A 26643-nucleotide genomic window follows, 5' to 3' on the forward strand; every position below is an offset into this window, starting at 1 on the left:
CACACACACACACACACACACACACACACACAACAGGAGTACCCTTTCACATACATGCCACTAAAATGGCATCACATTTTTCTCCTTAAAAAATCTTTTATTGCATTTGCTCTATAAGAGAATATATATCAGGACTATAGGGAGTTATAAAATATATATGATACATATCCACATTCTCAATCCCAAGCAACATATATATGGATATAAATGAATACATGGATATAAGTTTATATATTAATAAATTAAAATATAAATTAATATATATTAGTTATATAAAATAATGCATAAATTAGTACACATGTATATCTAATGAAAGACAAAAAATTAAATGATACTTAAAGGAAAATATAAACTACTATAAGATAATATTTAATTAGAAGCAATTGAATTATTGAGATTAATTGCTTCCCTTTTTCAAATACAGCTCTATTTATTATTCTGAATTTATAGTAGATAGGAATAAAATCTGTCTCCTAGATAGTTCTTTTCTTAGTAATGTAATATATGTGTGATGTCATTTTTGAGGTAAGTTATCACGATACATGTTTCATTGACATCTTTTACTAGGTATCAGTTTTTCCATAAGTAGCAGAGCCATGAATTTATCAGAAGTCCCTATTAATATATCTCATTCTTTTATGGTGTCTTATTTTGAAATCAATTTTTCTTGTCAACACTAAATGGAATGTGTGGGTAAAACTTGGGTGCTTCAGGATGGATAATGCCATGGTATCAATGACAAGACTAAGAGTCTAAATATAGATTCAGAGGAAGTCACAATCTAGGCATGGATACAGGGTATATGGATCCAGTAAGTGAATGTAAGGTCAGGACATCTATACATGTTGAAAGCAAGAACAAAAGTGAGACAAAATTGTGTTCAAGATCTTCAGCCATGGGTGAGACCAGTGGATGTCCAAATAGCAGTATATGGGTTTCATCTGGAATTAGATTTCAGATACTGAGCCTCAGGGAATCCTTGATTGTGAAGACGGTCTGGAGACAGAGTTAAAAAGGAAAGATTCAATAACCAGTAAGTGACCCATGCACAGACTCTGAATCACTTGGAGCCTAGATATTAGGGCAGAAATACAAGCACACATAAATTGGAGTTTAATCAAGTCAAATAGGAGTGAGCAGAGATACTGAATTGATATTGAACCATCAGTTAGTGAATTCACTGGAATATTCAACCAAGAATGGTCTCTGAGTTTAGAGTAAGGCCAGACATATTGGTTGGGATTAAGTAGACCTGATTGCTAGGCTTAAATAACGTTTTATGAAATTAAACTATTGGCATTAATTACTCTGACTCTAGTTTGTCTTAGATCTCATACCTCAATCATTAATTTAAATATGACTGCATATTAGATTTCCTCTCAACTGTAGAATGAACAGAAACAAGTGTTCCTTCCAAAGCCATCATAAATATTTTGAAACTCAGGTAGAGCTTTACCAATTTGACAAGTTACATATAAAAGTCAAAGGAGATGCTTCTCATTGGTCAAGTAGTTTTCATTTCTCCTCCTCCTCACTGACAATCAATCACACATGAAAATATATATTACTTCATCATACATTTAGTAACCAGTCCCTAATCTCCACAAAACTCCGTATATGTTACAAGATGTCCACCTTTTAGTCCCTTTTAAGTAAGTAGAATAAGATAGTGATTTGGGTTTTCTTTATTTGTTTTTAAGATACTGGAAATTGTTGTTCTACACTGAGGCTTGAATTAGGGACCATGTGTGCAATGTTAAGTGGAAATTACTGATTTTCTGATTGTTTTAAAATTTTCAAAGTTAAAAGATAATATTTTAAATTAATTACAGTGTGCCAATTTATATCTAGTATAATTATTTGATCTTAAGCCTGCTTTTAAGTCGTATTTTCTTCGGAGATATATAGTATTTAATCATCAATATGATAATCCTCTTACTGTTTTATATTTGGTTTGCAGCTTTCAAATCATTTTCACTTTCATTCAACATGTATTTATGGATCACATACTATGTGAAAACTTAAGGAAATATTCAGATGTTAATACTATTCTTGAGCAGTTAAAGATAGGGAAAAATATGAATCTTTATTGAGTCCCTGAGTTGTTTGGACCTTAGTTTTTGCTATCAGCTAAAGGTTTTCCATATTATCATAGTTCATGTTTGAAAGCCAACAGGGTAAAGAGATAAATACAGATAAAGAGCCGTAGGAGTTTAAAAATTATTCTTACCTGAGGAAAAGCAAAACATTTATTATACAAGGTGACTTTAGAGTCAAGCCTTAAATAACATTTAGAATTTTGTTATGTAATAATTAGTTGGAAGGGTATCTTGGGCATAGGTAACAGAGGAAGGCAAAGTGGTGGGAAATTGCAGGATGTGTATGAGGAATAACAAGAGTCTCAAAAACACAGTATGAATTAGTACAACCTGTGCTAATAATTCAGTAAAGGGGCCTGATTTTTAAATTGGACTCTACTGCATGGACAATAGGGAGTCAATGAAAAATTGTAAGTATAGGAAATAACACTCAGGTATTTGCTTTAGGAAAGGGCAGGATAGTTAGGAAGCTTTGGCAATAATGTAGGCAACGTGCATTAGGACCTGATATTAGTTATGAGATTGGAAAGAAGGGATATTTTATAAGCACTATTATAAAGTAGATTCAGTGGAATTTGACAATCGACCAGCTTTGGAAGAGGAAAAGTCAGAAAGTATTTAATGACAATAATAAGTTTTCAGACTGGGTGCTAGAAGAATATTGTTGGTATTTATCATAAAAATGAAGAAGAAGGATAAAAATAGTTTGGTGAGAGAAGACAAGATTAATTTTAGACATATTTAAATTATAGTACTGTGGCACATGCAAGTAGCAAGTAGGTGGCTCTAAATGTCAGACTAGAGCTCCAGAGAGTGACAGAACTGGAGATATATCTGTGGGTGTCCTCTGCGTGGGTTAATGGTGGAAACGGTAAGAATCCATGAGCTTTTCATGGATTCTGTTCTCGAGAGAGGACAGGTCTGGGATGTTCTCTGTTCTCGAGAGAGGACAGGTCTGGGATGGAATGCTAGAGAACATTTGCAGGAAGAAAAGCAAGGAGAGTCAAAGAGAAAAAGCAGAAAATAGTGACTGGAAAGATCAGAGGTTAAAAAAATGTAATTGTTATAATTTCATAGTAACCAAGGAAAATAAACGCTTTCAATGACAAAGTGGTTGTCACCAAGTCACTGGATTTGTCAACTAGATAATTATTAATGATGTTCAAAAGAGAATTTTCTGGGGGGTGGCACAACTAAAAGCTAAATGATGACAAATTGAGGGATGATGAAGTGAAAGATACAGACACTGATGCTGAAGAATATTGGTTAGGAATAAAATGATAAATAGGATAGTAGCTTGAGGTTCTTGTTTAGTCTATATCAATTTCTATTTTAATCTCCGAGGTAAAGTGTTTATCCTCCTCTTCAAGACCAGTCTCTCCATTTGGGTCCTTCTTGATCAGTCATTCATGCTCTTTGGTGGCATTATGTTCTTTCTCCTTATTGACTTTTTTTTTTTTTTGGCGGTACGCGGGCCTCTCACTGTTGTGGCCTCTCCCGCTGCGGAGCAGAGGCTCCGGACGCGCAGGCTCAGCGGCCATGGCTCATGGGCCCAGCCGCTCCGCGGCATGTGGATCTTCCCGGACTGGGGCACGAACCTGTGTCCCCTGCATCGGCAGGCGGACTCTCAACCACTGTGCCACCAGGGAAGCCCTCTCCTTATTGACTTTATTCCTAATTTTGGAAATATTATTCTCAGTTTAAAATTACTTTTTTCTAGATTCCCATATCTCTGTCTACTATTTTCTCTCCTCTGTATCTTAGCCGGTCTTCTGGATGTTGGAGTGTTAACACTGCTTCTTATCTCCCACAAAGATGAGGCTTCTGTTCCTACTGTGCTTCCAATAATATGGCCAATGCTGAAGACATTATCATTGCTGAACCAATGGAACCATTCCAGTCCTCACATTATTGGATGTCTCAGTGGCATTTACCACTTTGTCTTTTCTCTAAGCGTCTCTCCTGTTGGGTGAGCATGACAACAGTCTCCTAGTTCTCACCATATTCTCTGAGCTTTATTTCTGACTTCTTTGTGTGTTTTTCTTTGCTTCCCCTTAATTATTGGTGTTCCCCAGATTCCATCATTAATCCTCTGAACTTCTTATTCTGTAGCCTCTCTTCGTGAGATATGCACACTCTCAAGGTTGAAACTCTGCCTTTTAGCCTGAAGATCTCCAATTCTATGTCTTCATTTCAGGACTTCTCTGGCAAAGAGCTTTTCCCTGAAAATTTCAGGCTTGTATATTCAAATGTCAAATAAACACCTTTAAATTCAATGTGTCTTAACTTATACTCTTCATTTCCTTTTCCCAGCTTGCTTTTAATTATCATTGGTGAAACCACAATCCACCCTCCACTTCCCTAGAAATCTGAGGGTGATTAATTTTCTCTTTCTAGCCTTCAGGTGATTATTCAAAGAATCTTCAAGTTCTGCTGATTTTGTTTCCTAAATATTTCTTGAGTTTACTTCCTCCTATTCATAACTATGACTTCCATGTTAATTCAAGCCTTCATTATCTTTTTCTTGAACCACTGTAATTATCTAAACACTGTCCTCACATATTTATTTTTATTTCACTAATATTCATCCTAGCAGAAACCCCTCAACATAAATTATCAAAGTCATAAAACTGAATAAACCACACTTAATTTAAAACTTTATTTTTTCCCAGTTTTTTATAAAATAAAGTCCAAACTTGTTAAAATGATGTAAGAGTCCTCCAAGATCTGGCTCCTATATCCTTTTCCAGTTTCATCTTCAGATACTTTGTATGCTACAATAATACCATATTGTTTATAATTCCAAATTTACTAGAAGTAAGATTCAGGGAAAATGATAGCCGGAAAGGATGGCCTTGTGACTAGATTGAGTTGTTAGCATTGTCTGAGAAATGATGAGAAGCCTCTCTTTCCTGTCTCTCCACCTGAATATGTATCCAAGATTTAAGACTTCGTCTTCCACAATCAGTGATTTATTCCATTGTTTCAGTCATTGACATCCCCAGGCAATAACCCTTGGGCAGGTAACATTACATTCTTACATCCTTGGAAATAATAGTTTGTCATGCTAATCCTATAGATGTATATACCAGAAGTAATGTATGTGTCATATGGGTGATATTTCAAACTGCACAATATTTCCTTACCACTCTCCACTCTTTACCAGAATTCTAACATACCCCAATTCCATAGAAGCCTCACTACCCAGGCAAGCCCCTGTAACTAATGGGCATATGTTGAGTGGTGTTAAGCGGAAAGAAAGAATTGAGTCCTCAAGGAAAATTGAGGGAAACATAGTGAAATAAGAGCCTAGAATGAAGCAAGCGATGTCAGCATCACAGCAGATAAGATGCTTCCTTGTCTCTCCCCTTCAATCTGCAACCTGTGAAATATTAACAACTCAACAATAAGCCTCTGCCCAACCCATCAGAATGCCAGAGAATTCCACATATCTGTACATCTAAAGGTGGATGGACTGGAACACATCGAGGAGGTAGAACTGGGGAAACAGTGGAGGCAGTCCCTGCAATCGTGGCCCCCTGGCTGTGGCAGCAAAGCCTGCAGCCCCAGAGAACCCAAAAGCAGCAAGGGAAGCAATACATAGGACTCTAGCCTCCTGAATGTAGTGGTGCCCGTGGCCACAGATAACTGGGACCCAGTTCCTCCAGCCACAGAGCCATCCACAACTCCAGCCCCGTTCCCTGCCTGCCGTGGTGAAGCCCACAAATCTGACAATACCTGATATAGAGGCACTTGCAACTCCAACTGCATCCCACCCACCCCTTGGAGCCTGCAAATCAGGACAGCCCAGGTGTGGCAGAAGCACCCACCATCCTGATGCCCCAGGTGGTGGTGCCAGCAATACCAACAGCAGCAAGGTACCAATTACCCCAGAGGCACAAGCAACAGTAACAAGGGCACTGGGTGACACTTCTGATAGAGGTGGTGGAGGGCAGAAAATGCTGACTCTCAAATAAAACCAGAGGCAGCACAGGTGAGAGAAACCAAAAACTTGTTCTATAGTGCCACCTACTGGAAAACAAAAGAAAGCCTACTAATTTCTAACCTGTAGAATCCTTAGAATTAAAAAAAAAAAAAAAAAGCTTTACCCAAACAAGAATGATATTCAGTACTTCAAACACACTGGCAGAGGAACAACACATCAAGCACCATGAAGAACCACAGTAACACAGTATCAGAAAAAGAAAATGATAATTCTCCAGAAACCAAACTTAAAGTCACAGAATATTGCAATCTAACTGATTGAAGAAACTGAATGAACTACAAAAAAGCTCAGAAAGGCAGTTCAATGAGCTTAGGAATAAAATTAATGAACAGAAGGAATACTTTAAGTAATTGAAACTCTAAAAAGGAGCCAAACAGAAATTCTGGAGCTGAAGAATTGAATAAATGAGATGAAGAATGCATCAGAAAGCATTGGGAAAGAGAATATGATATGGAAGAGAGAACTAGCAAACTCAAAGATAGAAATCCAAAGAAGATACAAAACATCATAGAAAACCATCAAACCCACATGGCAGACAGAAACACAAGGAAAAGCGGGAACCCAGAAAACAAAAGATAAAATGGCAGAACTAAGTCCTCCTCTGTAAGTAATTACCCTAAATGTCAATGGATTGAATTCACCAGTCAAAAGACACAGAGTGGATGGATGGATTAAAAAACAAGACCTAGCTATATCCTACCTCTGGGAGACTCACCTCAGCCCTAAATATAAACATAGGCTAAAGTAAAGGGATGGAAGATGATACTCCAAGCAAATGACAGTCAAAAAAACTGAGTATATTCTGTGCTCATGGATTGGAAGAATGAACATTGCTAAAATGTCCATATTATCTAAATCAATTTACAGATTCAATGCAATCCCAACCAAAATCCCAAGGATGTTTCTCACAGAGACAGAACAAAAAATTCTAAAATGTATATGGAACTACAAAAGATTCTGAATGGCTGAAGCAATCCTAAGAAAAAAGAATAAAGCTGGAGGTATCACATGCACTGGTTTCAAACTATATTACAAAGTTATAGTAATTAAAACAGCATGGTATGGGCAGAAAAACAGATACATAGATCAGTGCAATGTAATTGAGAGCCGAGAAATAAACCCACACATATGTGGAAAATTTTACAAAAAAGGAGCAAAGAAACCTGGAGAGCCACATGCAAAAAAAATGAAACTAGATCATTACCTCATACCTTCCTCAAAAAAATGAACCCAAAGTGGATTAAAGCCTTGAATGTAAGACCAGAAACCATAAAACTCTTAGAAGAAAATATAGGCAGTATGCTCTTTGACATCAGTCATAGCAGTATCTTTCAGGATGTGTCTCCTCAGGCAAGGGAAACAAAAGAAAAAACAAATAAATGGGACTCATCAAACTAGAAAGCTCCTGAACAGCAAAGGAAACCATCAACAAAATGAAAATGCAACCTGCCCTACCACCAAGTGTGAGAAGATATTTGCAGATCATATGTCCAGTTAGGGGTTAATATCAAAAAAATATAAAGAACTCATACACCTCAAAAACAAAAAACCAGAAAACCCAGTTAATAAATGGGCAGAGGAGCTGAATAGAAATTTCCAAAGAAGGCATATAGAAGGCCAACAGGTACTTGAAAAGATGTTCAACATCACTAATTATTAGGGGAATTAAAATTAAAACCCCAATGAGATATCACCTCATGCCTGTTAGAATGGCTATTATCAAAAAAGCAAGAAATAACAAGTGTTGGTGAGGATGTGGAGAAAGGGGAACCCTCATGCACTGCTGATGGGAATGTAACTGTGTAGCCACTATGGAAAACAGTATGAAGATTCCTCAAAAAATTGAAAACTAGTGCTACCTTATGATCCAGTTATCCCACTTCTGGGTATTTATACAAAGAATATGAAACACCAATTTGAAGATACATGCACCCCTATATTCATCACAGCATTATATACAATAGCCGAGATGTGGAAACAACCTAAGTCCCCATCAACAGATGAGTGGATAAAGAAGATGTGGTATACACACACACACACACACACACACACACACACACACAATGGAATAATAGTCATAAAAAATGAAATCTGGCCATTTATGACAACATCAATGGATCTTGAGAGTATTAGGCTAAGTGAATTAAGTCAGACAAAGACAAGTATCTTATGATTTCACTCATATGTAGAATATAAAAAAACAAACAGAAAACCAGAATAAATGAACAAACCAAACCAAGCAAAACCCAACATGTAGATACAGAGATCAGAGTAGTGGAAAAGGGCAGGGGAGGGTGAAATGAATAAAAGAGATAGTGATGGATAGAAACTAAATTTTTGGTGGGGATCATACTGTAGTGTATATAGAAGTAGAAATATAATCTTGTACATATGGAACTTATATAACGTTATTAATCAATGTTACCTCAATAATATTATGGTAAGATATAAATACTAAAACCAATAATTTTAATTTGAGAAAGCATCTTTTTGGTATCCTTGTAATAAAAGTGAGATTGAAGTTTGGTATAAGCTGGAACTTTGCAGGTAAATTAAACAGCGATAAAGAAATTAAAAAAAAACCCTGGAATTATAGAAAACCAATTTATCTCCCTTACAGTTTATCTCAGGACTATCCATAATCCAGGCATCATTTTATAAGAATGTTAGCTACTTTGCTTCCTTAATATTAGTTGCGGTCACTGAAGGAGTGCAGCACAAATCTACATTTTTTTCTAAAATAAACACCTCCAAATGTAGAACAAATGGAATTTCTTATTTCCAGCATGAAAGGAGGTTTCAGGTACCCTATAGCATAGAAGGAGAATTTGATTAAGGTCTTCCTTTGATTACAGGCAATTAGAAAATCCACTTACTTAGATGAACTGTTTATTCCTAATACTCTCCATAGAATTAGGCTTGATGAATTTTATATCAGAATCAGAAATGAAAGGGTCATTTCACGTAAAATGTTTTCTTTTCTGTATAGATAATTGGTATTTTCAGTGACCTTTTCTGAATTAAAAAAAAAAACTGGTTTAGGGGACTAGCCTCCTCTACTTAATATAAGTGCAAGGAGTTATTAACTCACCACTGGAAAAGAAAAACTTGGTCTTTGTTGTAGAAAAACTTGGTCTTTGTGTGTAAGTCACAATCCAATGTTTTCTGAAAGATATTTACTCTTCAGAAGATTAAAACAAAATAATTGAAAAATACATATTTCCTATACAATATTCATACTGAGTTTTCAGAATAAAAGAATTATGAATAAGGCTATATGCCCAGGGCTCTATTATAATTAAAAATTATCAGTGTTTGATTTTCACATTGATTTGAGAGAGAGCATTCATAGAGGAGACTAATGTACCACACACCTTACTAGCTCCTTAAAGTAATTATAATAAAGTCTAACTCTTTAGTTTGGAATTCAGGGGCTTATGCAATTGACCTAATCTATTTTTAGATTATTTCATATCTCTTCTATGGGAACCCTCTGCTCCAGCTATACTTGTTCACTTCCTCTAGGCACACACAAGGCTTTCCTGCTTCTTTACCTTTTTCGTGTTTCATTGGCTACACCTAATATCTCTCCTCTTTCAGGAAATATACTAATACCAAAACTGATCTCTCTAACTCAGAATATTTATTATCAAATCTCATTTTTCAATTAATACACTTAATCACCAAGCAAGTATATATCGATCACTTGCTAGGTCCGAAACAGTGCTAGGTGCTGTAAGAAATATAAGCAATCATCTCTGAATATCCCATGGGCCAAAGAAAAAATGACAGTGGAATTTTGTAAATATGTTGAATTAATCTATGATGAAAATATCACACTGAAACTGGAGATGCTCCTAAACAGTGTTTACCTGAAATTTATACTCATTAAAAATATTCATTAGAAAAGAAGAAAGGCTGAAAAGCAAACATTTAGGAAGAAAATAATTTTTAATTTATGTTAAAACTTTCATGAAACCCAAAGAAAGAAGAAAGAGAAATAAAAAATGTAAATGCAGAAGCTAAAGAAATAGAAATTAAATAGTACAATAGAAAAAGCAATAAATCTAAATTAGATTCTCTATAAAAACTGAAAAAACTGATAGACCCTTATGTAAACTTATTAAGAAAAAAAGAGAAGACACAAAACATTAATATCAGAAAATTAAAAGGAATCATCATTACAGATTCTACAGATAATTAAAAAATAGAAGTATTTCCCAGTGAGTTTGAAAATTTTAATACAATTGACATTTTGAATCTTTAATTATATTTTTTCACCAAAGTAAAGTCTAGCCAGGTGGCTTCACCGGTGAATGTTTTTCAAACATTTAAGGAAAAATTAACACCAATCTTGTACCAAACCTTCCAGGAACAGAAAAAGAGGAAACATTTTATGGAGCTCATTTTATGGAGCTAGAATAACCTTGATACAAAAACCTATCAAGGAACAAAAAAGAAAGGAAACATACAGGTTAACTTCTCTTGTGAACATAAGGGCACAGATATAAACAAAATATTAGCAGATCTAGTCTGATATTATATGAGAAAGACAAAATGGAACCAAGTTGGTTTTATTTCTAGACTGCAATTTCAAAATTCAATGTAATTAATCAGAATAATAGAATAAAGGGAAATTATACTTATCATAGAAGATGCATTTGATATATTTCAAATTATAGTAGAAAGAAACTTCCCTATTCTGATATATACCATTAGCAAATATTATACTCAATGGAGAAAAATGGAAAGATTTCTCCCTGAGAATTGGAACAAGACAAGGATGTCTGCTATCAGCACTTCTGTTATGCATTGTACTGGATATTCTAACCAGTGCAATAAGGTGAGAAATAGAATTAATCAGTACAAGAATAAAAAAGTAAAAAATAAAACTATTCACAGGTGAAATTATCTGCTTGAAAAATTCAAAAGAATATACAGTTGAACTATTACAACTGAGTGAATTTAGCAAGTTTTATATAAAAAAGTCATTTTTTCCCTTACTCTGTCTCTAGTTCATGTCATTAACTTTTTGAAAAGATCATGATCATTTACTCTGTAGACACTTGATTTATGTAATTGTTTCTTCAGAATATTATTTAATATGTTCTCTATATCATATATTTGATTAACCTGAAAGCTTAATCTTTGGCTTAACTTGATTCCAGTTGGCTCCTTTGGCAAGAATACTTCAGAGGTGATACAGTTGTACATCACACTGCATGTCATGAGGAAGCACAGAATGTCTGGATGTCCTGTTGTGAATGAGTGGCTTTAAGTTTCCTCAGTGGGTTAAGCTGGTGACAATCACTTTTCTTCATTTCCACGTTGCAGTTTTCCCCATGCAACTCTTGGGGGTGATACCTGGGTATGGCGGCAATATCCAGTTCCCCATTCATCCTTCATCTAATAGTTGCTAATGTCCTCTGAAGATCCTTACTTGAATCAGTTATTTCAGTACACTGATTTTGTATGAATCATTTCTATTTCTTGGATGTATAACAAGGTAAGCAGATAATACTCCACCGAGAGTAGTAAAATCTCAGTAGTTCATGGGAAACAGCACCTAAGTGATAATTCTTATTTCTTTTTTGGTTACTTGTGATTTGGAATGACTTCATTTAATATTTAAGCAAATCTCAAGCATGACTACACTGTCCTTTGAGTTGATTAAGCAACATTAAGCTTGAATTTAAGGAGCATCTAGTTGACATTTTCAAGACGCTAAGTGGCTCCAGCAATTATCTGGAATGTAAGTCGATTAATCATAATCCTGTCAAGCGGAATTCTTCATAAAGCTTGTTTATCAAAGCAGAGTATAAAAGAATAAGATAGAAAACAGTGTGCAAAGACTAGTAAGAAGAGGGCAAGGGATTATTTTTTTCTCTAATTCTTTAAGAATAGATTTATAGTAGTAGGTTTCGGTTGGATTTTAAAGAAGTGAGAAATATTGAAAAAGCTTTAAAATAGGTTGTTTAGAAGAAAATTTTGGCATTGAATGAGTTACAAAATGCCTTTTTGAGCAGAAGCAGCATTTACATCTGGAATTTTATTTAAACCTTATCTCTGCTTTGCAGCTGTACCTGGAAAGAAGGAAGAGAAAACAACCAAGACAGTGGAGCAAGGTAAAAAAAAATGAAGGAGGTTGACATTATCTTTAGAAAGACAACCACATGAGGAGGAAAGCACTGGATTCAGACAGGCGGACGACAATAACCTTTAAATCGATTGCTCTCTTTCACTGTCCTTGCATGTTTTTCTGTGCCAGGGAGAATGTGAGGTGGCAATCTGGGTTTTTGTTCTTTTGTATAACTAAACTTTGAGTGTAAGTTCAGAACAGGAAAGCTCCACAGACTGCTTAATTACATCAAGAGAAATGCTGAAGATTGTTGGGAATAAGGAAATCTTCCAGGGCAATTGGTAGACATTTTTTTCTGTTTGATTTGTGGTTTTAACACCACCTGACTGATCATAATTTAAACAATAGAGGTGACACAATTCTGTTTATGCAAAAACAATTTCTACTGCTTGAAAAGTAATATGTTAAAGCAAAAAACCAGCAATACAGGTAAATTACTTGTGTTTATATTACAACTTCAGCAGTTGATTCTCCCAAGAGGTCTAAAATTTCAGTGTTATAAACCATAATGCCATAAATAATGCATTTTCTTTTTTTAATGCAGCTATATAATAAGTATATCATTTTAGAATATGCTTGAGAAAAATGGTACAGCAGAGTAGAATAAAAGCGTTTGAAGTGATGTTGGGCCTTCTGTCAGAGCTCATAGTGCTAATAATTTTAATTTTTGTTCCCCCCACTCTTTGGCTTTTAATATATTATAATATTATAATGTATTATTTATTATAATAAATAGATGAAATCGGAACTAGAAATAATTTTGTCAAGAATGAAATCAAAATCATTTCTCCTCTTAAATTTGAGACAAATTCCAAATATCAGAAATTAGATATTTTTACATATATATATCAAGAAAATCCTTCAAACCCTCACATTTCAGATTAGTAAACTAAGGTTAAAAAATTCATTAAGGATTTATTTCCTTTGGTTTTTCAAAAGAAAAATCACATTAAATCACACTGAATAAGTTTTCAAATTCATTTTGGCTTCTGTGGACTACCTGGACTTTTAGAATTCAATAAAATGTTTCTGTCAACTTCTTTTTGAGGTGGATACTTTAGTCTCTGAAATATAAAGTAGAGCTCTAGGAGCACAGATCCCAGTTTCAACTTGTTGACCTAGACAAGGTTCTGAGCCTAAATTTCTTCTCTAAAAAATAGAGTTAATTATACCTGACCTACCTGTCTGACAAGATGTGGAGTTCAAACAAGAAAACGTATGTAAAAGGATATGAAAAAATATAAACTCCTAGTTAAGTATATAGTATTTACTTAGGCATTTTTCCTTATAAAATCAGCTTCAATATAAATGAGAATCAAAACCTTTTGCTTTCATTAAGCTTCATAGTTTTTCTCCCCTCTAGTATACAGGCATTGGTTACTCATCTTACAGCATTTGCAGATTGTTTTTATAGCCACAGCAAATTAAGAGAAGACTGACTAGAATATAAAATGTCCACATTAGTAATAGTACCTAACATATAACTGATTAAGCTCAGATTGTTTATGTGTTCTTACCCTCATGTTGGTGTCAGTTTCATTAATTCTATAATGTTGCCTCAAATAGTTTTGAGACTGGAAATGGCTCTTAGGGATGTGAATTTACTCCTTCAGATTATTTTATAATTCATTCTTTTTAAATCATAAGAAATAAGGTATTTGGATAACTTGCATACTTTTGCGATGGTATATCTGACTAATAATTTATATGAAAATATATATTTTGTGATTTTAATAAATCAAGGAATTTATGTGATAATAAATCAATTACATTCTACAGATTTCATCATAATATTCTAATATTTATACATAAGATGATGCTTTGACTATTGTGTATTTCTCTTCCTTATATAGTTTTTAGTTATTTTCAGAAGTATAAATAATCTAAAACTAGTTCATAATTCTTTGAAGTACAGTTAAATAGTTTATAAAGAGTTATTTTCATTTAAGGTTTAACTTATGGACTTGTGCTAGGGAAAAACTGTGACACTCATAATTCTTAATAGATTTCAATACACTGTGTGATCTATATAAAACTGTGTACACTGAAACTCTGAACTTAGTCTGCATTATAATTGTACTTGGGAAACATCGATTAAGCTAAACTTTATGGAAAATTCATATAGTGAAAGGTGAAATAAATGTTATGTTTATGTAATTTAGTGAACTAGACCTCATATCGTTTAAGAATTAGAAATTTAGTTAATCTAACCTCTGCAAAAGTCCAAAAAAGTATCTCTATTCTATCTTTAATTCATGATGGATCATGTGGTTTTTAGTTATTCTTCTCATAAAGATCTTAAATTGGCTAGACCAGAATTTTGAGTATTAAGAAACTCTTTATAAATTTTCCCACACTAAAGCCACACACACACACACACCCCCACACACACCACAGACACCATTAACGATTTCTCTTGTTTAGAAAGCAGTTACCTAGAAGCATCAGGAGACACAAATATTTTCCACAATACATGTTGCTCTCCTTATAGTGAGAGCCAAGGAATGCCAAAGATAAAACATCACAACACGTGCTACTGTATGAAGATTTGTCTTTATATATTTGTATATTATATCTAGAAAGAGTACATCACATTTAATTAAGCTTGGTTTATTTATTGTTTGATATTTAATTTCTCATTTTTAGTGTACTTTTTCCTCAGTATTACTTTTCAAAATTGACCTGTCCCCCTAAATCCAATTTCCCTCTCTCTTTTTCAATCTTGTTTTCTCTCAGAAGAAAATTTTTCATAGTATTTGCTTTTTACTAGCCAGAGGATCAAAGCAGTCACTCTAGGGAAGTGACTTCTTACTTACTGTGGCAGGGAAGGAGACCAGTCAAGACAACTAACTTTAATGATATGAGTTGTAGATTGGAGTCCCAGCATCTCCTTGTTTCTAATATTTTTCCTTCAAAGTGATTTCAATCTAACAATGAAACGGTGAAGAAAATAGTAATAAATCAAATCATTCGCATATCATCTTTCTTTTTCTTTCATTCACACCTGTGCATGATATTACTTAAAGCTTTCTTTAAGAGTTTGTTCTAAGGGCCTGTAACAGTGCTGGCATGTAGGAAGTGTTCAAAAAATACTTGTGGGTTGAATGAAAACATAGAGGAATTGTTGAAGAAAAGAATACTAGGTGATCCAGATATCGATGATCTGCGCCTCTAAGTACTGTACAATTAAGATATTTTAGTAAATCAAATGTGATTTCTGATAGCAAAGATTGCCAGATATTTCAGAAACCAGGATAAGTGATTAAATCATCTAACTACTCTCATTTTAAAGTAAAAAAAGTAGAGCAATTAATAATTAAATATGCATTATTCATTAATTATATCATTATTATGATCTTTGTAGATGGTACTCTTACATAACAGAACAGCATGTGGTGAACCATCATATGGATAAAGACATCGAATAAATTAAATTTAGCAATTGCACCTTCTATATTGTAAATTTAAAAAAATCTTAAAATGAGAGAAAATTTAATAATTGCCCAATTAGGCCAATGTATGTCTAAATATAGAAACATAAGGGCTTATCCTCACTTTTCTTGGTTTTACATTATAGAACTGAATTAGATGATCTTCTATTCCTTTGAATCATAAAAAATTTATGTTCAACAAAGTTTTTAAGTAGTGTGTCCCTTATATCAGAATATAAAGGCTCTTCCTGCTATAGGAGAAGGCTGGTCTAGAAAGACTTTTATTTCTAGGATTCTAAGACTCAAATGTTAAGGGAAAACACACTTTATAAACTTGGATATTTTAGTATCCCAAAATTAAACTGAAAATTTCATTACAGAAACATTAGTTATAGTCTTCCATCCTCTTAACAATTAAAAATCACTTCAAAATCCACTTAAGTACAAACATGACAAAAATATTCATGAAAAATGATTAAATAGAATTTGAGTACCTATTAACCACCAAGAATAAATTTGAACACAATTAGTAATCATTTTATTAAGGGTAAAATTGGAGCATATGGATCATAAATGTGTCAAATGCAGTTCATTTCCTGTAATAAAACTTATATTTTGCTTTAAATTAAGAAATCTTTTTAAATTCACAAGTGCCGTAATTTGTGTCCACTTGAAGACTTTCTGTTTTTCTTTGCCTTTGTTGCTATTTTGTAAACAATGGTACCCTACATAATTGTATTAGTGTTTTAAATTGTCACAACAAGTGAAACCCAACTGATATTACATGGTTTGTGTGTTTGTCATTGTCCTCAGACACTTTTCAGATTCTTCTGTTCTTTGTACATGTACTGGTCTATTTAGAATCTGCGATGTGTATTTATTGTAGATTGATCCCATACTTTCAAGTGAATATTAATAATATCTAAAAGTAATGATTTCTCTGAGAGAAACGTATTTATTTAAATAATAAATGTTTATACTTCATGATGTGTCAACACTATAAAAAAAGAGAGAAACAATTTTACATTTAAGATCAATGTAGTAAAACTGAAGGTGTAGTTGATACATATTGTATTTAATTATTTGCTTAATATGTGACTATAAAATAACCTATTTGCACATGTGGACTAAGTCATGCTGTTGACCCTCAATAAATGTTAAAGTATAATAACAATAGTATTGATTCCTGTGAATTCCAAACTTTTGACAATAGTTTGTGCTCTGGTTGTTTAATATTTATTGAGCGCCCACAACAGACTAGGCGCTGGGAATGGGTGTGAGGAGTATCAAGTGGGCTTTGGAGAGAAGATGGTCTACATACAGAGCTCATGCAACGCTTGTAAAAATGAGTGTACTCTGCTTGCTTACATATTTTATATATTTTCAAGAGAACTTTTTGCAATTTTCCACTATCTCACTTGCTCACATAACACATTTCACTACTACTTCTTACTTTTATTTCATTTAATACTTTTAGAATGTTCTCATAATCATACGATCTCTTGTATGGAAATTTCTTTCTAGTCCCTTCTTTTTCACCATGTTCCTCCCCATTCCTTTCATCACTTTAATAAATAGACAGGTATAAATCCTACCTATCACAGCTGATTCACAACACACTCAAAAAGTTTGTATTGTTGCATTGATCTCCTACAGGGTACCACCTCCTGCCATGCAACATTTGGTTCATGTGATTCATTTATTGGTAGGAATGTCATTGAATGCTAAAGAGAATTTCAGCCCGGTAAAGGAGCAATGTGTGCCAGTGAGGTTGGCAAGATTTGGAGGCAATGCTAAAAGATGCATTCATGCTGTACCTTTCCCTCAGAAATTAATGGTTCTTGTATTAATGATCCATTTTCTCTAATAAACTAATGTGTAACTTGATCACTCTTATTTTATGCAGGATATACTATAGGCAAGCACAAGTCACACAGAGAGATAATTGTAATGCCCACATTCCAGTTTCCGTCATGCATAATTCTGCTTTTCAGTCATGAAACTGAACCACTCCTCTGCTTAATGTGACCTCTGTGCCTATCTTTTTCTTTCCTTTCCTTAGAGACTGTGGCCATTTCATGGAGAAGAACAGTAAAACTATAACATTACCCCAGGAACCTTCCCCTGCGTTTCATACTGGGGTCACTACTTTTACCACCAGGTTACCTTTTAAACTCTGGAGTCAGAGGAACTGGCTGTTAGATGAGCTAAATTAAGTTACCTGACGTTGCCAGAACACGCAATTTACATAGGGGTAGTGTGTCACTCCTACTCTGTTTATATTCTATCCCTTCCATGATTCATCAAAGTAATTTCTTAATAGCAATTGTATCCATCTTTTAGGTTCTTAAAAGCAACAAACTTTTTACATCATGCATGTGCTCTTGCTTCATCTATCTTATAATTCTAAAACTTTGTCTTGATATAATGTCCAACAATCTTTATGTAAACTAATGGAATGCAGTTATAAACCATTTCCTAAAGCCCAAATTGTAAATATGAAGAAAAGTTGTCATATGATTTCTGAATTTAATGACAATGCGCTTCAGATAAAGTGTATTTTTGATCATTGTCTACATCTTAATATTAGATTGATGGTTCTTTAAGAAATCCTTAAATCTGCGAAAGACCATTTTCATCCTCTTTATAATGAAAACTCTTACAAACCTTATTTTTCCTCATAGAGAATTTTCATCACCAAAACCAGGATTTGGCAAGTAAGAACTATTTTAATTACTCAGTATAGATATTTGAAGATTACAATTTTGTTCCCCAGAGAGAAAAATTGACTTTTGTTTTTTCCTTTGACACTCTATGCTAGATTATATAAAAGACTGCAGAAGTGCATTGTAGTGTTTACCACATAACACACCAAGAAAACACCTCCTTGCAAGTTCAAGGACATTAAACTGCTAATTATGTCTCTTTTTTCTGTTAATATTTACTTTCACTCCTGCTTTTATTCTGAAACCACATATGGGTTTATTCTCTTTTTTCCCTTAGGGATTTTTAATAGAAAGTATATTATAAGCTGCTCTGTTACAAAGCTAAGTGGCCAGAACAAAGATTGTTTTGGGAGAATTTTTTTATCCCTTTTTTACTGACTTTTTTCTTTCATTTATAAATTGATTTTCTGCTAAAGGCCTATTTAGGGGGAAAAAAAAGAGTTGGAATACAATACACACTATCTTGAATAAAATTGCTTAAAATCAATTGCCATGTCATATCCTGGAACAAATTAATGGAGTTTAAGCTACAGTCTCTAAAAATCAAATTGCAGATATTATCTTAAATCATTAGCCCTACATAAAAATGCATTGTTACTTTCTTCTAATTGTAAATTAAAGTACACATTATAGGTCAAATAATTTCAGGAATAAACATGAAAAAATTTTTCATCATTCTACATAAAATTTACTTGCACCTTATTGATTATTACTGCCCCAGTTTTTCATAGAATGATGATGTATTATATGCTAAATAAAAAGCAATTCTTAAAACCTGAAAATTCAATTCAGATACTCCTTTGGAATTATGAAATGACAAAATATAAGTTAGAAAATTTCTTCATCATTTTGACTTGCAAATTTTGGGTTTTATTTCACTTGATTTTTATATAAGTAAGAGAGATACTAGGTCAGATAACTCATAAAGAGCATCTGTAGTCTCGTTAAAAGTCTTGGCAATAAAAATCATGGTCAACAATTCTTAGCTTGGAGTTAGCACTTGTATTGCTGGTCCTTGAAAAGAAATAACTGATAAAAACTGATAATGATTAGAAGTATTAATCTGCTTGAATAATATAGTACAGTTATCTGAAAATAAAACTTAAGGCTTGGTCTATCTCTTCCAGTAATTTATTCTGTGACATTAGGGTATTTACTTTTTTCATAAATCTCCTTTTGTAAGCCAAGATTATTTTACTAAGCATTCTCTACAGAACTTTCCAGTCCTAATATTGTCTAATTCTTATTTGTAAGAAATGTCTCCCTTGCCTGAGACGTTTCCAACTTTGACCCAAATGCTGAAGAATAAACTTACTTTTCTGATTGCAAGTACAATCTGTACCAAAGTATAAATAGAAATGTCAGATTCAGATTCTAAAATGAAAATATTTCTAAGTATTATATAAATCTACTAAATAGAATTCTAATATTTGAAGTATTTACTTCACTTGAATTTCAATATATACACTTAAATTATACTTAAGTTTCAAAAAGTACATTGCTGGAGCAAAGCATACTATTGAATATCCAATGAAATGACATGAAGGTTCTCTAAATATTAATTTAGCTACAAGGATCACTAATAATGGAACACAAGATGCAGAAATTATGCCCATGACACACATGTACAAAAGAATTTATAAAAAATGAAACAGAAGAATATATTGTCTCAGGAGACAGGAGAATGTGGATAACAAACTGTGGTTGAATTATGGTTTCAGTTTTGGCATATTTCCAAACAAAATAACAATGACTTTCTAAGTATTGTCAGTCAGTTCAGTATATATAATATTCTCTTAAGAGCAAAAGTTTAATTTCATTGACACAATGACTGAAAAAAATGTTTGGACTAAGGATCTTTAAAGACTCCTTATCATTGGAAGCATATAAATTCAAATTCTCTAGCAGGGTACTGCTGGTTTCTTTATCACCATCCCTCACTGTGACTTTCCAGCCTTGGCTCACATACTTCTCCCCGACTTTGTACATCCAGTGAGGCAGCCACATGAACTTTCACACTCCATTTTTCCTTATGTTGTTCCTTATGTTGGAGATGTCTTTCCAATTCTTCTTTGATGACAAATTTTATATCCAGTTTCAGGATTGATCACAGGTGCCAGTACCTCTGTGAGGTCTTTTCTTATTGCATCAGGTAGTTTGTCAGTCCTGCTATGAGCTCAGAGCCCTGTGTATGTGTCTCTATCATTGTACTTAATCTGTCTACGTGGATGCCTTTCAGCATAGACTGAACTCCATGAAACCATCTTTTCTTTTTTTTTCCTCAGCTCTGAGCCCAAAAGAGACATTGAATAAATATTTATTGAATGAATCAAGTTTACCTTTTCAAAATACAAAAAAAATGTATTCTTCTTCTGACATATTGCTCCCAAGTGAAGAAACTTAAATAGACGTGGGGTTCTTGTTCTGCAGGGTGATCACTTTGTCACACTGCTAAGCACTGTAGGAAGGACAGTTTCTAGTTTTGTTAAAATGGCATTGGCTTTTGCTTTTACTCTAACCAAAGCCTCTTTGAGAGTCTCAGACCTCAACTTTCTTTTATATGCACATATCCATCACAAAGTTTAAAGTGCTGTTAAAGATTTCAAAAAATTTCATTGAAGTCTAACATATTAGTAAATCAAATTAAATAGTGTATATAAAGAATTATATACCATGACCAAGTAGGATTCATTCTAGGTAAGCAAAACTGGTTTAACATTTGAAAATAAATTGATGTAATTCATTACATCAACCAGATAAACAAGAACCAAAATCATCTCAATAGATACAGAAAATCATTTGACAAAATCCAACATCCATGTATGATAAAAACTCTCAGCAAACTAGGAACAGAGAGAAACTTCCTCAACTTGATAAAGAACATCTGCAATAAAACCTACTGCTAACATCATACTTAATGATGAGGCACTAGAAAATTTCCCACTAAGATAAAAAACAAGGCAAGGATGTCCCCTCTCAGCACACTTATTCAACATTGTACTGGAAGTACTAGTTAATGAAGTAAGACAAGAAAAGGAAAGAAAAGACATACCAGTTGGGAAGAAAGAAAACTGTCTTGAATGATATGATCATCTATTTAGAAAATTCTAAAGAATCAATAAAAATCTCATAGAACTAATCAGTGATTATAGCAAGGTTGCAGGACACAAGGTTAATCTGCAAAAGTCAGTTGTTCTCCTATGTACCAGCAATGAAAAATTGGAATGAACAAAATAAAAAATGCAAGACCATTTACATTAGTGCCCAAAAAAGGAAAGACTTAGATATAAATCTAAGAATAATCTATTCTATATTCATGGGTAGGCAGACTCAAAATTGTTAAGATGTAAGTTCTTTACAAAGTTATCTATAGATTCAATGCAATCATGATAAAAATTCCAATGGATATTGACAAACAGATATTATGAATATCAACAAACTGATCCTAAAGTTTATACGGAAAAATAAAAGGCCCAGAATAGCCAAGACAACATTAAAGGAGAAGAACAAAGTCTGAGGACTGACACCCAAGACTTATTATAAAGCTACATTAGTCATCACACTGTGATGTTGGTGAAAGAATCAACAAATAGATCAATGGAACAAAATGAAGAGCCCAGAAATAGATCCACAAAAACAGTCAACTGATCTTTGACAAAGGAGCAAAAGCAATTCAATGGAGAAAGGATAGTCTTCTCAGCAAATGGTACTAGGACACTCACAAGCAAAAAGAAAAAAAAAGAATCTAGATGCGAATCCTACATCCTTTTCAAAATATTAATTCAAAGTGGATCATAGACCTAAATGTAAAACATAAAACTATAAAACTCCTAGAAGAAAACATAAGAGAAAATCTAGTTTATCTTTGGAGATTACTCTTTAGATACAACACCAAAGACACAACCCTTAAATGAAAAGTTGATATGTTGGGCTCTTTTAAAATTAAAAACTTCTGCAAAATATACTGTCAAGAATATTTAAAGACAAAACACAGAATAAGAGAAAATATTTGTAAAATACATATCTGATAAAGGACTGTTATCCAAAATACACAAAGAACTCTTAAAACTCAACAATAGGAAAATGAACAAATCATTTTAAAAATTGGCAAAAGGTCTGAACAGATACCTCACCAAAGAAGATATACAGGTGGGAAATAAGCATATGAAAAAATGCTCAACATCATACATCATTAGGAAATTGCAAATTAAAACAATGAGATACCACTACACACCTATTAGAATGGCTCAAATCCAAAACAGTGAAACATCAAATGTTGGGGAGGACGTGGAGAAACAAGAACTCTCACGCTTTGCTGGAGGGAATGCAAAATGGTACAGCCACTTTGGAAGATTGTTTAGTGGTTTCTTATGAAACTAAATGTACTCTTATCATACGATCCTGCAGTCATACTCTTTGGTATTTATCCACATGAGTTGAAAACTAATGTACACAAATATTCCAGCTTTAATCATGGTTGCTAAACTTGAAACCAACAAATATTTCTTCAATAGGTGAATGGATAAATAAATTCTGGTATGTCCATACAAAAGAATTTTCTCCAGTGATAAAAAGCCATGAGCTATCAAGCCATTGAGGAACATTAATTTCTATTTCTAAGTGAAAGAAGCCAATCTGAAAAGTTTACATATTATATAACTCCAACTACATGACTCTTTGGAAAAGGCAAAACTATGGAGATAGTAAAAAGTTCAGTGGTAGCCAGGGGTTTGGGGGAAGGGAGGAATGAATAGGTAGTGCACAGGGAATTCTTAGGGCAGTGAAGCTATTTTATATCCTACTATAATGGTATATGTATGTCATTATACATTTGTCAAAATCCACAGAATGAACAAAACTAAGAATGAACCCTAATGTAAACTGTGGATTTTGGCTGATAATGATGTATCAATATTGGTTCATCAACTGTAACAGACATAAAACATTAATTAGGGATTTGATGATGGAGAAGGTGGGGTGTATTAGGGGAAGACATATGTGGGAACCCTCCGAACTTTCCATTCAATTTACTATAAACCTTAATCTACTCTAAAAATTATTATAGTTCATTAATTTTAAAAAATGGTATGGAAATCTTAAATTAGTCTTTAACATATGAATATCAGGGTGAAACAAACATCCCATTCATAGCAAGATTTTATGTAAAAGTGTCTAACCATACAAAACAACACTTCATCATTATATGTAAATACAGGAATGACCACGACCTAGCTTTGCCTGCCCTCAAGGAAATTACAGTCTTGTTAAAAAGATTTTTTTCTTGAAGAAAACATGGGAAATTTGATATCTTAAGTTGAACGTGATTATATGAGAAAAATTCATAGCTAATAAAGTTTTCTTTGAAAAACAAATTCTTTAGGGATTAGAAAGCAAATTATTTGCCTAGGGTGTCCTAGTTTATCTCAGCTCCCAAATATATAAAGGAGTGCTTAATTTATTTTTTAAATAATTGCATATTGCTGATCTTTCTAAAAGAGCCGATTACAGATAAAGTAAAATATACCCCACTGAGGTACAGTCCAGAATTCTGAAAAGTATTCTCTTCTTGCAGCCAAGCTACACAGAGTAAAAGCATCATAATTATAAAGTTTTATCAGAATTCAGTAAAAGGAAAAGAGTATTTAGATGATTTCAGGAAGTACCTCAGCTAAGGTAATTTGAAGACCTATATTACTATAGGAAAGAGTTTGTCAAAAGGACTAGAATACTTAGTCCATTGGACAAAACTTCCATCTCCGTGGTGATTGCAAGATACACATTAGACAAGTTCTATATCTGTTAGTTGTTTTGAATTCCTATGCCATGCTCCATGTCACAGTCTTAACATGTTAACACAGCCCAGCTTGCCTAGAACAACACAGTGCTTGAGTAATTGAAGGAAGCTTCTCAGAGATGCATATACAAAGTGTTATATAGTATTATATAATTGGTGCTTTCAGAACTCCACAACTCTCCACATTCTGTATTGATTATTAGCTTAACTTTCAGAAAACATTCTGAATTCCCTTATTTACAGTTTCTTGAGAAATACCTTACCATAGTCTTCAAGTACTAACAACACTGTTAACATGTCATTCAAAGAAATTTTATATTGTACTCTTTAATTAGAATGTCCTGTTAGAGGATAAGACAGGTTGCAAAATTATATTCTTTTTTTAAATTAAAAAATAAAGACTAAGAAATACAATGAAGTTCCAAGTTTTTTAAAAAAAAGACACCAACATATAAATATAATTGAATTGGAGTTGTTTTAAATTAAGAATTTTTAAACAGATTTTTAGAGAAAAATATTTTAAAATGTTAAAAATATGTGTGCCAGGTTATTTAGTCTATAGACCAGGAAATGATTAAATGCATCACTAAGGCAAAAAGGAAGTTAAAAGTGGTGTCCCGACCAAGTCATACTTAATTACAAAGTTAATGGACAATGTCCTGAGTAAAATTAAACCCTGACAACATCTTTTCAGGAGCATTCAAAGTTAGTATTGCATAAAATATCAAAATATTTTATTTTTTCTCATGGGGATTATAAACATAGAATGCTAAACCATTTAGACTACTTGAAAATTCTTTTCTCTGTATTTATTTATGAAACATATTTTGGAGTTTGAAAAAGATACAAAAATGCTATAAAATACCTTTTCTAAAATATCCCTGATTGTCAAAATTATGTCCAAATGAACATAAAACAATGACAGAGGCATGTAGGGCATTCACATATTAAATATTTAAAAATCATGCAACTAATCACAATTGAACCACTCTAGGAACAAGGTAGTATCACTTTAGGATGCAACAGAGATGTTATGAAACAATTTTGACATTTTTGGTGCTGTGTGATGTACATTAATAGTCATGATCTGAGGAATTATCTGTCATTGAACTTACGGATAGAGCTCTCCATATGGTTCTTTAAAGCTACTCTTCCATCAGAAGAAAAATCCAAAAAAAAATTGATACTTTGATCTTATTCATTATACTCATGAAACAATATCTCATATCAGCAGGCAAATTACATATCTTCAGAAAGAGGAAAGAACCACAGTTTTTGAAGTGATACTTTTGAACACTTCAGTAGAGCTAGCTGGGAAAGAAAGGTTAAGAATTTTGAGTTTGATTCTTCACACAGCCAGGAAATCTGAGCTGCCTGATGATTCTGTTAGGATCTTTTACACCCTCCAATTTCAGTTTCTTTTTTACAATCTAGCTACACTTGACATTGACATCAAGCCAAAACACTTCAACAGAAATATTTTTTTTAATATCCTAATGTCTCTAATAATAAATTGATATTGAATTTGATCATTCAGAGCAATGAGTAATAACTAATAGCTAGATCAAAGATATTATTAATCAATACCCTTTCCTTTAAACACATTGTTTTTGGGGTTCAAAATATTTATGTGCTGAGGAGGAACTCCAGTGCTGATTTCTTTTGTTACAAGATTGTCCATTATTTCAGTTTTTTATTTTGTCTGTTTCATAGGCCTTTTACAAAAACCTTGTAGAAGGAAATACTATTATTATATATACATTTTATCTTTTAGAGGATAATGTTAGAAGAAAAAGTAAATGCTATTTTCTATTTCTTTTTATTGGTTAGATATTCAGGTTCCTAACTTTAAAAAAAAACCTGGATTTATTGAAATTGAATATTTTTCTCTTTAAATGAATAGTTTTTATCTAGTAAATTATTTAAAATTTAGCTTGCTATTTATAGCTCTTTTGATCACACTTTTGTGTGGTATTCATTTTTAAACATCTGGCAATAGCAAAATTGATAAAATTTATATTACCAATATATGAATATATATCAATATAGGCAAATTATATGAGATTGGATTTAAAACATGCAGGTAAAAAGTAACACAGGACATCAGTTTTTCTTTTAATTTCATATGTTATTAAGAAAACAATTTTTAACTTTCGGATTTATTTTGCCTTTGTATACTTAGTTTATTCACTAAATCAAGTTTACGTGATCAAAGCAAATAAGATTTGTTTGGGGCATTCAAAAAAATCATGTTACTGGTTGTATTGATAGCTTCCATTTGTAAATGAGACTTCAAGCTGATTTGCTTCTGCAACACTTGCATGTAATGTGTACTTCGCCCGTATTTCCAACTGTTTGCAAGACATTTCCTTTTTGGGTATCTTGTTGACACATGAAGCACAATTTATTCAAAACAAAGATAATGTCTTCCTCCAAAGAACTCTGTTA

At 33.0% G+C, this 26643-nt stretch overlaps 1 protein-coding gene across 17 annotated transcripts in view; it reads left to right on the forward strand.

Moving 5' to 3' along the window:
* TRDN (triadin) overlaps positions 1-26643 on the forward strand; it is a 373079-nt gene that overhangs the window by 257455 nt on the left and 88981 nt on the right. For 11 of the 17 annotated variants that reach the window (XM_067702211.1, XM_067702214.1, XM_067702210.1 and 8 more), the window contains 2 exons: positions 12183-12230; positions 18360-18392. The exons of 4 other annotated variants lie outside the window; for them this stretch is intronic. In XM_067702211.1, coding sequence (XP_067558312.1) covers positions 12183-12230; positions 18360-18392 — 81 coding nt within the window. The remainder of the gene's footprint in view (positions 1-12182; positions 12231-18359; positions 18393-26643) is intronic. 2 more of the 17 variants (XM_067702209.1, XM_067702207.1) reach the window with 1 other exon arrangement.

This window comes from Pseudorca crassidens, chromosome 13 (genome assembly GCF_039906515.1).
Source record: "Pseudorca crassidens isolate mPseCra1 chromosome 13, mPseCra1.hap1, whole genome shotgun sequence".
In the NCBI taxonomy this organism is placed as follows: domain Eukaryota; kingdom Metazoa; phylum Chordata; class Mammalia; order Artiodactyla; family Delphinidae; genus Pseudorca; species Pseudorca crassidens.